The sequence below is a fragment of the Anomalospiza imberbis genome, chromosome 3, assembly GCF_031753505.1.
Source record: "Anomalospiza imberbis isolate Cuckoo-Finch-1a 21T00152 chromosome 3, ASM3175350v1, whole genome shotgun sequence".
In the NCBI taxonomy this organism is placed as follows: domain Eukaryota; kingdom Metazoa; phylum Chordata; class Aves; order Passeriformes; family Viduidae; genus Anomalospiza; species Anomalospiza imberbis.
Window position 1 is genome coordinate 92,276,538 of NC_089683.1, and position 13,053 is coordinate 92,289,590.

Below are 13,053 nucleotides of genomic sequence, written 5' to 3' on the forward strand. Positions count from 1 at the left end.
CAAGAAAGGACAAGTTAACCCTGAAGCTCTAGAAGAATAAATACAGGATGAAACTCAAAGATTGCAAAGTCACTCAAAGGTAAACTTGGAGTTCCAAGTTTTCAAACTTGGAGTTTGCAAACTCAAAGGCAAAGTTGGGAGTTTCAAGAAAAAGCATTTGCTAAGCATTTGCAAGCCCTTAAGCTGAGAAAGGGTTAACCATAGGATGACTCAGATCCATCCTCACAATGAAGCTATGGAAGTGACAGATGTAATCCTAGGATATTCCGGGAAGACACTGACAGCAGAAACAGAGATGCACAGACCTACATGTGCTTGAGGAAATTTATTAAAACCTGAAAGGATACAGAGAAAGAGCCACCAGAATTGTCATGGGATAGAACACTTTCTAAGAGTGAACACTAAATTGACATCTTTTGTTTTCCCTAAAGGACAGGGGAGGAAGGATAACGATGGCTTCTTTCCATAAATAGGTATAATGACTGCAACAGACATCAAGCAGATGAACTAAGTGAAAAGCACAATGCTGCAACATCTTGTCACAAGCTGTCTAAGATTAAATTCAAGATATCAACTGGGTATGGTATCAAATAACCTTGGAAATCCTTGTGAGCCTTGGGAGATACATGAAAGCCTCTTTATCCAGGGCATTTCAGGAATCAAGTTGCAGTGGTCATTTCTGGTTAAGTCAAACTCTCACTTCTCCTGTATGCTAATGTTTGCAAACTTAAAAGCATAACAACAATCAAACTAGGGCTACCAGAACAGATTCTGCCCACAACAGAGCCTAGCTAAAGAGACAAGCACGCTCAGCTTTCTTAACAGAAACATTACTTTTGGAAATACTAAATCAGGGGAAAGATATTGGATTTAGTATTTTTTGTTCTCAAAACTGGTCTGCTTGGGTCAAAGAGCTATGAAATACAACTCCTAATGCTTTAGTGATTCAGTCTTGCAAGGACCACTAGAATATTATTGCTTTAAACTACCAATTCCACCAACTCTGCAACTCCCTAAGCTTCAAAATGCTTTAAATGGTTGGTTTTAAATAACATTCAACCTACTTTGGCTGTTACAAACCATCTTGAGCACTGCTTTAAAGCAACATCTTTCAAGTGCCACTCATTTTACTGAAGGTCTGGAGTCTTTTGTTGTGGCTACACACAATGGTAATTTACTAAGCAATTATGTCAACAGATTCAAGAAGAGAAGAGTAGAGGTTCAGATTTTTTTTTCTTTCCTCTCCCAGAAAACTGGCTACCTGACTGCAGATCAGGATACAATATTGAATTTGTTTGTAATTTATCTGTCACAAATCACAGCCAGCAAAACATCCACACCTTCCCTCCTACAGCAGTCCTTCAGACTATGACAAAAATAATGGTGCATTTTGCTGGGGAGGAGAATGGCTGTGTACAGCCTTTCTTCCACAAACAAAATCTGACATTTCCAGCAGCTTTGTGCTCCAGAAGGGCAATGAGCAAGTTATCCAACTCCATCTTCTATGGTCCAGTAGCACATGCACTGTAGAAGGACAGAGTGGCAAACACAAACTGTTTCCATTGTGCTGCAAGGAGTGATCTATTCCAAGGACAGGATGAACAACACACATGGGAGAGGGAAATCCACAACCAGTGACCAGACAGCCTGGCAAAAACTCCCTTGGAAAACAGCAAGGAATAAACCTGAAAATAAAATTTCAAATAATACCACAGGCTACAAACCTCTTTCAGTTCCTCTCAGGCAAGCCTAAGGCACAAGTGAACTGATCACAAAATCCACAGGCCTTTTTCTATGAACAGGACTAGAGTTTAATTATGACCTAAAGTGAACTGAGCTAGCATTTACAAATTTTACCTCTGAGACACAGGTAGTTAGAAGTCAGATGGTGCTGCTGCTGCTGACAAGAGACATTTGCTTAGCTCTTGCACCCTCCCACCCAACAAAGACAAGCCTCGTATCTAGTTCAGTTATAGCCATTTCTCCTATGAATTAGAATTGGCCATATATAAGAAAATAATTATCACACCCTTTAACCTGCAGAGTTATTTTTTGTGATAACTTAATTCTTGTTTGATTTAAGTCTGAAATACTATGCTGAATACATACCTTTTAGAGTCAATATTAGAAGCCCAGTTTTTAAATAAGAGCACTTGTGCATGCATTAGAACTGTAACACTACAGAGGCAGAGTAGCATTTTAGCCCTTGAGAGGAGAGAGCAATGGTATGCAGATGTGCAGCAGCCTAAGCTACCCACTGCTAGGAGTTGCTACTTCTCTTTTCTTTAACAGATGCTACTTACATAAATTCAGCAATGAACTACCCGAGATATGTAATTCGACATTTACAGCTTCTAAGAGTTAATTGAAAATAAAATAAAATTCAGCGGTATTTCAAGTCAATCACATGATTGATGCAGCAGAGCTAAAAATCATGAGATCACCCCAGAAGTGCAACAATGGAATAACCATGCAACTGTTACCAAACAACGCTGATATTGTCAAGTTTTGGCATGGAGGGAGGGAAGAGAGTGGGGAAGAAGGAGGGGATTTCTATTTCCTCAAAGGACAAATAAAGGCTATTACTCCATTTTTTACTCTTGCCACGAGAAACAGAACTGTTAATATTAACTTATATTTTATTGAAGCAACACTAAAAAGTTGCCCAGTTGCAGAAAACAAACCTGTTAGGTGAGGAACATAATTACCTAAAATATCCACAGTTTTAAGACATACATTCACCACATTTTAACAGTGCAATCCCTCTGTTTAAAAAATAGTATTTGAGCCACTTGGAAGAGTTACATGCAACCATATTTATACATGCTAAAAAAAGCACCAATTTTTTTTCCCTCTCAAGTATAAAAACTTCATTGTATTATAAAAGCAATTTTCTTGTTCTTAACAAAGGCACAAAATGACTGAAGTATCCATGTTTCTTGCTTTACAAGAAGGCTTAGAAGTAAAGGAATCACACACCTGTATGTGGGGCCATGAGGCTTCAAGAGTTGGTTCATCTTCTTCTGGATCAAAATCTGGGTTATCACTAGGTGGAAGTGTTCTGAAAATATTAGAACTGATCTGCAAGCAAAAAAAAAACTTAATTGTATCATTGTTTATGCTTTCACAGATCACATTCATTAAGGTACTGCATTTATCCTGAAATCAAATGAAACAAAGCCATCTAAAAAAAGTAACATAAGAAATCACTACCTCATTTTTTCAAAACTGCAAAATAAAAACAGCCAGAAGTCTGTAAGATGTCAGTAAGATAAGAAAGTAACTTTTGTCTCAACTGCTTTACAAGCCTGGAGCTAGACATGGTCATATTCCAGAATTTTCCCTGAAACTATGGAAGTTCCCTATCAAAAACAATTTTTAACTACATGACACCAACAGCTGTTTTTATATAAGAACACAAATAAAACACACCTAATCAATTATGATTTAAAGAGAGCTCTCTCCACTTAAGAGAGAGCATGTCTGTCATGTAAGGCAAACAATCCCAAAAATGCATCTTATTTCTAAAATTCTTTACTTGATTTCAAGATATTTCTGTTTACATTTTTCACCTTTGATTATTTCAAGATGTTTCAAGGGTTTGGAAAGTTAGAAACACATAACCATTCTAGCTTTTCCATTTCACATAGTAGCTATTTTTTCTTACAGTTACTCTAGGTTACTTTTAGTATGATACAGTCACATCAAATCAATTTCAAAAGGACAAGTTTAAAAAGGTTTCTTCAAGGATTTTTGAAGTATATTGAAATATAGATAGAAGACCATTCAGATGTCAAAGGAAAAAAGTAATCTCTTGCACCAGATAGCACATAGTGGATTTAAATCTCTAGCACAAACAAAAGAGAACATGCAGTTCCCTTCATTTCTACATTTTCTACCATTCTTTCAGGAACAAGTTTAACCCGACTTTTCCAATCACCTTTTTAACTCTTTTAGACTTTTTGACCAAATTTGTTTCAAGTAGCTGCTTATCACCCAAGCCTACTAAGCACAAAAGAAGCTGTTTGACAGTTTGCAGAAAATCCTCCTGTACATATTCCAAGGAGTCTCCAAGGTGTTTGAAGAATCTAGCAAAAGGACTTTAGAAAGATCCTGAAGTCACCCAGCTGGCTCTGCACATAAGAATCAGCTGCTTCATTCAACAAGATACACAGCTATTGCATAAACTGACTTTGCACTTCCCGCTATGCCCTTTGCTCCGTGTCGTGTCACTGTCTCCTGTTGGGAGATGGCAAAGCCACAGCACTGCTGTCCTGGACTGGAAGGGCAATGAAGTTCTGTGGGGACGGGCTCAGCTGTCTCCGAGCTTAATGCACAGGAAAAACCATGGAAAAACAAAACAAAAACCCAAACCAAATAAAACCACCCGAACTAACAACCCCAGAAAAAACAGTACAGGTGTCCTTTAATGTTGTAAACACAAGGGACTTGGGATTCCAAAGCTCAAGAACAAAAAATTAGGGGAGGAGAGGAGGGGGAAACAGGAGTCACAGAACATTAATTTTAATCAAGCTTAAAAACCAGCATTACAATCCTGGTTCTCTTATTCGCTTTGTTTACTCTTACCAGGTATTCAATAAAACCCTCCAGCATATGAATCAGTCTCCTACAGACAATGTTTTACCACTGCTTGCAAGTGTTCTGGTAACATCCCCTGAGAACACTTTTTCTTTCTAGATGCATCTTGCTGAACTGAGCTGGTCAGCCTTCAGCACAGAACCTCAGAGTAGTAAGTTTCATGTCCCAAACAAAGCTACTAAATGCACTTCTGTAGGAGAGACAATTAGCAAGCCTCTCAGCCAATTGTATGATTTTCAGAGTATTCAGTACTTCCACCAGCATTATTCATCTCTCGAGAATATACGAAACTTCAAATAAACCTTGCACCCTTTTTACATACTAGCCTGTCTTTCCAAAAGAACCCAGTTAATTTACGTTATTATGTTTGCAGTACTTTTGCAAATTCTTCTCTATAGCCTCTCATAGTATTTAAAACATTCTTTTTCTTTCCTAAGTTATGTCTTATCCCAAAACTGTGATTTCAGAAACATAAATCATAAAAGGTTAGATAGATTTCCAGATAAATCCAGCATCAGCTTTCTAAATTAAAGCCCCAAGTTTTCCAAAAATGGCATCAGAAAATGTGCCAGTTAGTGTACCGAGATACAGCAATTATGTTTTATTAAAACAAAAAAGAAAAAGTCTCTTATTGTCTGTACATTTGATCTAAACTAAAAGATACTAGGTTCAATTCCAATTTCTGAGTGTTTTTTTTCAGTGCAGATTGAGGATAGCTGATTTCTTTTAAATTCTGAATTCACAACTCATACAGCCTGTTAGGACAATCTCATTATATTAGATTTTTACATGCTGCTGGGGAACAAGGCATGGTTGATGGGCATAAGGAGATGAAGAGTTATGTGTACTGAAGAGACACTCCTGTCATGTTCCCAAAACTGATACAAGGTAGAACTTTCTAATTTCCCAGGAAGTTTTAAAAATTAAAACATTCACAATGCCAAATCCTAATTTCATTTTAGCCTCAGAATGCTTTAACTGAGAATTTCCAGAGAAGACACCTGTTTTGGATGACCCAGAACAGAGGTGCACTGACTGCTGTGCTACACCTTCAAAACTATTTGTAAGCAAAACTCCCCCTCAGCTGAAGGAAAATCTGCTTGCCCAGGGCACCAAGAAGATAATCTACAGAGTGTCCTGCATATCTGTTTAAACACAGACTTTTTTTAATGATGTTGTTCCATTGTCAGTGGCTAGAAATGACACTGGTATCATTTCGAGCTCCCTGCCTCAGGATCCAAGCAGAGCAGAGACAAGCACAGGAGCCTGTGTGATACTTGGTTCAGCAGCTATCCTGGCAACAGAGACCAGGGAAGGAAAGAATGCCAGACACCTCCTCACCTGCACAGACCTTGCCCATGCACTGGTCAGAAAGAACATTTTATTTCCCCTCCTGCTATATTTAAGGCATTGTTGACTTAGCCTCCCTGCAGCTCAGGCGACTCCAAGGAAACCTGTTTGAAACCTGAGGCTGTTTCCTCTGTGAGCTGGACAGAAGTTGTCTCAAGCCTAGGGAAAGAAAGGGGCTCTGGAAAGAAATTGTTTCTGCTTCTGCCACTGCTGCCATTCTGGCTTTTTTCAGGGAATTTTTTAGTCTGCTTGTCTTTTACTACCAGCCAGATTATAGCTGGATTTCATTAAGGTCATTTCTACTTTTTCATCCCAAAAACACACTTCAAACTTTGCAGTAAAATTCAACTTTTTTTTTTTTCTTTTAACGCAGGAACACTGAACAGCCTAAAAACTTAAAACCCAAACAAAACAGAAGTGAAACACTAACTCTTCAATCTCGTACAAGTTTTGCTATCAAGAAAGGCCTCAAGCCTGACACAGGTGTTATGTGGAGGGAGAGACAGACCCATGCAGATTTTTTTCTGAAAGCTGGTACTTGCTCCTAATTCACAGCAAAGGCCTTTTCTGCTGCCAGTTGCCAGGGAGATTAGAAATACAATTCAAGCTTGGAGGGATCTTTTGTCTCAAGCTCTCAAAAAGCTCTCACTGAGCATTTAAAGCTCTCACTGAGCTTCTTCACTTTCTGTCATTTTATGGGAGAAAAGGAGATGGAAATTTGTTATGGAAGGAAAAACAAGCATCCACAGAATCCAATCATTTGCACAACAAAAAACCCTCAAAAGAACAGCTCAACACCGCCTTATCTCCAAGAAAAGAAAACAACTCCAATATAAAAGAAAACCTCCCTTCAACAAGTACTATGGGCTAGTTAGTATATTCTTTCTTCTAACAAGGGGCAACAGAGGGCACACACAATAAGAAAATACTGCAAGGATTCAGGCTTGCTGCCACCAGCAGCAAGAAAAAAAAAAAGAAGCCTAAGAAGAGGTGAACATACTTTGTCCTTTATTTTCATATGTAAAAAACATTTAGGACAGAAAACCAGGTCCTTTAAAAAATGAAACTATACAAAACCCCCCAGTGTCCTAGATTTTTTTGTAAAACTTAATAAGCATCTGCTGAAACAGCCAAAACAATTAAAAGGGTTTCAATAATCCTAGCCCTTCAGTATAATGGCAAAACTTCCACACTTATTTACATTAAAGATCAGATCTTCCCTATCAGCTGCCCAGAAAAAAGCCCCAACCAAACAACAAACAAACCACCGAACAACAAACAAAATGAACCTTAAAAAATACCTAACTTGTACTGTGTAGGGAACTACACAAGTTTCAGGCTGTATATTTGAACTGCTCTGCTTATGCTCCTGAGAGCTCTTTTAAAGTCAGCATTTTATCTATGTAAACTTCACCAAAGTTTAGAGAACCATTAATGTAAATGCACAGGCACTAAAGCCATTGCTTTTACATTTCACACTTCTAGGAAAAAAAAATTCAGATTATTCTCAAATTTCAGATTATTCTCAAGTGTCTTTCGATTGCATTCCCTGTACATGGGGTATAGGCAGATCAAAAACATTACTTAAGTAGCATTTGAAAATGTACATAAACACCTGGGAAAGTCAGCAGATAACCACAAATATGTTGTTCATTATTCAACAAGCCATTAGCAGCAATTGCATGGGACAAGTCATCCTATGGTTTATAATTTCAGCAAACCACTTAGGCTACTCTAGTACAGCTCTCCAAGGCCAAAATAATAACAAACAGCCATAAAAAGTATTTACAAAGTAGAGTTGCTTTTACTGATAAACCTTTCTGCTGTCACCAGCATCTGCAGCAATCACTACCAGAAAACTTTAGCCAAACTCTCCACTGCCTCTAGAAAATAAAGATAGGCAGCACTGAAATATTGCTATTTTCTGAAAGAGAACAACTTTAAAGCTTACCCAGACTGCAAGTAGCTGCAGTGTACTAGTTCTTTTACTTTAATTAACCTGAATGCATCATGTTTCAGCTAATAATTAAAACTTGAAAGTTGTTTGTTTTTACAAGCCTTTCTGAGCCTAGTTACCATTAACAAATTACGTTATATTGTATAAGCAGAATAACCAACCACAATTCTGAGTTAAATGCCATTACAGACATAAACTGATTAAGATATTTCATTAAAATACAAACTATAACAAGAGCATTCTACTTACCATTTTCACTATGTCAGCATAAGCTGATTCAACAATCACTCCACGATTTGTTGAAACATATTCAACCAGTTCATTCAGTGTTGCTCTCTTGATTTCTTTGCTTTTCAGGTCTGAAACAGAGTCCATGAAGTCAAAGAGCACACAACACTGTTGCAACTTCTGACAAAAAAGATCTTGCTGTTCATTGAAGGTGGCATCTATAAAAGAAAAAAAAAAAAAAAACCCAAACATTAAAGTCTATAGAAGCAAAACCAGATTTCTAAATCTATTTTGTTGACAAGAATTTTTATAGCTATTACTTGTTTTTTTTAATGGGGAAAAGCTGTGCTTTATAGTCAGCAAACTAATAAGAAATTATTAAGCAATTTTGCCAAAACTGAAAATATCTGTACGTCAGAATAGAACACCCACCATCCCCAACTTTTGGTACATGAAAGAATTAATGGACAAAGACATGGCAGTAAATTTATTTACCCAGCAATAAGCTACTGAAATAACTTTATTTTAAATACATAAACATTAACAAGTCTCAGCTCTCCATCACCAAAAGTCATATCCAGAAGCAGTGCATCAAACTAACCTTTCATTCATCCGATTTGTCTCATTCTGTTCCCTAATCCTTCATTATGTAACCTGCTTAAAAGCTGTAAAATCTGCTTTGAAGGAACCTTGTCTTTTTACCCCAATGCAAAATGCTTCACATACTTTCAACATCATGTGATCAACGTTTCTCTGAAGAAAGAATTCCAATATTTTGAAAGGATTAATCCTGAATTTTAAAGCCTTGGTCTAAATAATTTATGACAATCTTAGTCATATTAGGGTTTTCCAGATTTTCTGGCCTATTAAGATGTGTTTGGCTGTGACTTAGCATTTTCATTTTAGCATTCAGTACCTCTGTAATCTGATAAGCAGAATTCTTCCACAAGCATTTCACATCTACTCTAAGAGATGGATTATCAAGCACTACACTCTTCAAAAATTTAATACATCCTTAATATGTTATAACTGTTTGAAAGCTGCACGATCATAACAACCATAAAAAAGTCATGGTTTTAACTGAAAATTTAGTTTAATATGTCTTTTTTTCTTGTTTTCAACTGTTTATAGGGGTTTGAAGCCACCAATACAGCATCACCTCATCTATCAGCCAGTTGGCATTTCACTCGGGTGAAAAAATAGTACTCCCAATTTTATGTCCAAATAGAGAATGTTCTCCCCTGAAGAATTTTCAAGACTGCTTACAGCCTGACTCCATCCCTTAGCACCATTCATTCACTCCAGTATTGCTATGAGCACTGCTGTTTCATCACAAAAAAAAAAATAAATTATCAAGACAAGAAAAGGCAATTGAGTACTAAAAATCTTAAGTTTCACTTTAAAACCTGAACAAATCATGAAAAATCTCATGTTTCTCTTTAATGTTTTAGAACTATTCTAATTCAACAATCATCATTAAGTTTATACCTTTAACAGTTCACTCTGATAATGCCTGTTTCTCAAGTTTCCTACCAAACCACCTTTCATTTAGTGGCTGGAACAACAACAGTCAACAGCAGGTTTAATATTCAGTAGTTATCTGATAGAATTGCTTCGTTTCCATAAGCAAAAAGTAATTGCTGAAATGGACTGACACATCTCCAGTGTAACCCATACTGCTCACTGGGCCCTGGAAACTCAGGCACTGGAATACTGGATTGTGCTCCCTTTTCCAGTTATGATTCTATTAGCTGAGCATAACAACTTCAGGGAGCTTTTGAACGAGCCAGCAATTACTACTCCCTCAAAAAGAACGATTCACACTTGAGTGTCAATTCTGCCATTTGAACCGTTTTTCTATTGAAGAAAAAACCTTGCAAGATGCTTTTTTCACTCAGATAACTACAAAGACACAAATTGTTACACTCTGCAAAATAATGAACATCAGCTGTAAAAACATTTGTAAGTTACGTAACATTTCAGCTCAGATCTTCTAATATTCTACAGCGGATTGCATGAGTAAGTATTGTATCATAGCAACAAAGCAGCAACAGTGACATGCTGAGGATAAAATCCAAAAAAGCCTAATTTAAGGAACTGACACAGGGAGGGCAGCTTTTTTGGTTGCTAGCCCCAAGCTGACAGCCAGACTAACAGAGGAACCAAGCCTACTCTTATTTTTTCTCACTATAAACTCAACTACAGTCTGACTTACAAAGGTCCACAAGTGAGGCACAGCTAATACAATACAGATAGCTGATGATAAAAAAAATTCAAAAAATTAAAAATGAAGTATCACTAAGCAAAATTTACTTAGAAGTTTCAAAAACCAGCAGACAGCACCTAAATACTTCTAATACTTCAAACAGACTAAAGACCTCAAGACCTCAGGTTAAAAGCCAGTAACTGGAATTCATACAAAATAGTTAAATCACTTATTACCTTCCCTAGGATACCAAATAAATTCCTGCATTAACCACGTCTGGTTAGACACCAGAGTAAAAGAGAATCTCTCCCCTGCCACGCATGAGCAGTCCGTTTCATTAGCCACCCGATCTCTCTCAATTGGATATGTTTCCTCCAATGAAAAACCCGCCCATTCATCTGTTTTGTTACTATTAAAACATTTAAAGTAAAACCAAAGGAAGTATCTTCTTCTAAGCATACATCCTTTTTTTGGACTTGCAAGGGGAAACACAATTATTTTATCAACTTATCATCTCTAGTCATCTGCAAGAGATGAAAATTATGTGCAATTATGGCAAAAATAAGGTAACAAGAAAGCCAGTTCTGTTCTATCAGCACAATCTGCCTTCAAGTGCTCAATCCCTGCTTGACACATTGCACTTTTGTCCCAGGAATGTTATGAAAGGTACTATGGGAACCACCAAGTGATTGAGGAAAATTTGTTTGTCAGATAGGGCTCTTAACTTTTCAAAGCCTTGCCTTTATCCCAGCATGGTGAAAGCTAGACAACTTTATACCACAACAAAATCATATCACAATAGTTTATTCTAGTTCTAGGAATAAAATAAACTGTGCCACCATAACTGCATAAATACTGAAGCTTTTGGCTTCAGTAGCTGAACAACCCACGGCATGGATTTTTAAACCAGCTTCAATCTAATATTCTATGAAGATTTACATCGTACATGTGGAGTTCAAGATAACTGTAATTCTTCAAATACCCTAAATACCATAAAGACCACAGAAGATAAATTAGGTTCAAAGTAGACAGTGGATGCCTCAATGAAACAACCCTGAATCAAGCATAATAATGGGAAATCCTGAAGACAAAAACTTAACATCCAGCACCAAAAGAATTATTGCAAATTATGATCCACTTTAATTATGACTTGCCTCTGGTCATTTCAATGATAGATTAGTAGACAGCTTGTACCTGATTAAAATACTTAATTTGATTGCTGCACTTCATAATACTTAAATTCTCCAGACTATTTCTACTGTTTACAAACCTCCCCTCATTACAGACAGTATGCACAATAATAAAGGACAAAAAGTAGCAAGCAATTTGACTTGGAAGTTCTTCCTGAGCAGAAATTTTAAAACATTGAAACGGCATGATTGTACAGATTTGTCTCTAAATCAAATGCTTACAGATTTATAAGGTCATCAGTGCAAATCTGAGCATGGAATATTGAGTTAAGAGACTAATCTTTCTAGGGAAGGCCCAAGCACTTCTACATAATTCCCTGACAAACTGAATACATGAAAAGGATCATGTCATAATTATGCTGCATTCCACAGTGCAAAGTTTCTGATTCAGTCTCTGCTGCCTGGTTACACCTACCGCACTGCATTCAGCTGTACTCAGTGGTGGAGGGATCTGCTGGAGCAGGACGATAAATGAATCGACGTTTTTGTACAGCCTGCTCCTTTCAGAGACACCATTAGTCTGAAAAGGAGGTAGTGTGGTAAACTCTGCCCCACTTACATAAACCAAGCATGGGGAGTTCCATTTGACCTAAATTTAATATTTGGTTTTGTCCCAGAGAGCTCCTGTGTATATGATTGTTGTGATCTCTCCTAGCATCTGAGTGTCTTATAGGCATGGCAAAACATTGTTAGGAGATTTGGTTTTGCATCAACTGCAGTTTTGGTGCAGTTGATTTTACAGTGGGGCACAGAGTGTTTCCAGGTTCTCAGAAGTCTCCATCTGCAGCCTGACAGGCAGCAAAGGCGTTGGCTGACAGAGACTGAGAGAGGTCTCTCTCCCTGCTATCCCCTTTCCCATTTACTCCTTCCTTCCCCTTCTCTGTTCCAGTCACATCCATCCATCAGCACCGGCTCTGGAACTTGTCAGGCTCTTCCCAAGCTGCTTTAACTCAATAACATGGTCATATTAGTGAGGTTAAATGGCTTCTGGAGGGGCCTGATGAGCATCAGCTCTGGCACAGAATTAGAGACAGGAGCAGAAGCTCTCTGCAGTGAGCTGCTAAGTTAGTTTACCATCTCCTCTGGAACCATATGACCCAAGTATTGAGGCACGAGATAAAGTGTAGGTAAGATTTTTCAGTTAAGTTAGAGACTTTTGAGAATTATACATTTTGGATTTAGTGTTTATTGTGGGGTTTGGTTATTTTGGGGATTTTGTTTTGTTTTAAATCACTTTAAGCTCCTTTTTAAAGAAAAAATGCAGCCCCCATATCCTTGGCTGCCTAAGCCAAGTATACTTGGCTGGTAGTGTATAACATTCCCCAGTAACTCCATGCACCCACAGGAGAAGTTCCCACAATTCCAGCTTTTGGCAGCTCAACAGCCCCACTGAAACTGATGGGGCTACTCAGATGAGCTCTGTGCAGCACCGTAGGCATCCAAGGTACTTTTCATGAATATTTTCAGGTTTTCCATATTAAAAAAATCTTTGTCACCCTAAAGAATAAGCACTATTTTTTAGG

The 13,053-nt window shown here is 37.6% G+C and overlaps 1 protein-coding gene across 4 annotated transcripts in view; it reads right to left on the reverse strand.

The window, feature by feature from the left end:
• The window catches only part of PPP2R5A (protein phosphatase 2 regulatory subunit B'alpha), a 41,930-nt gene that overhangs the window by 16,487 nt on the left and 12,390 nt on the right, over positions 1 to 13,053 (reverse strand). For 2 of the 4 annotated variants that reach the window (XM_068185727.1, XM_068185726.1), the window contains 2 exons: positions 8,156 to 8,352; positions 2,980 to 3,081 (listed from right to left, as the gene is read on the reverse strand). In XM_068185727.1, the coding sequence (XP_068041828.1) occupies positions 2,980 to 3,081; positions 8,156 to 8,352 (299 nt within the window). Of the gene's footprint in view, positions 1 to 2,979; positions 3,082 to 8,155; positions 8,353 to 8,735; positions 8,758 to 11,950; positions 12,006 to 13,053 lie in introns of those variants that run through there. The other 2 variants (XM_068185729.1, XM_068185728.1) reach the window with 2 other exon arrangements.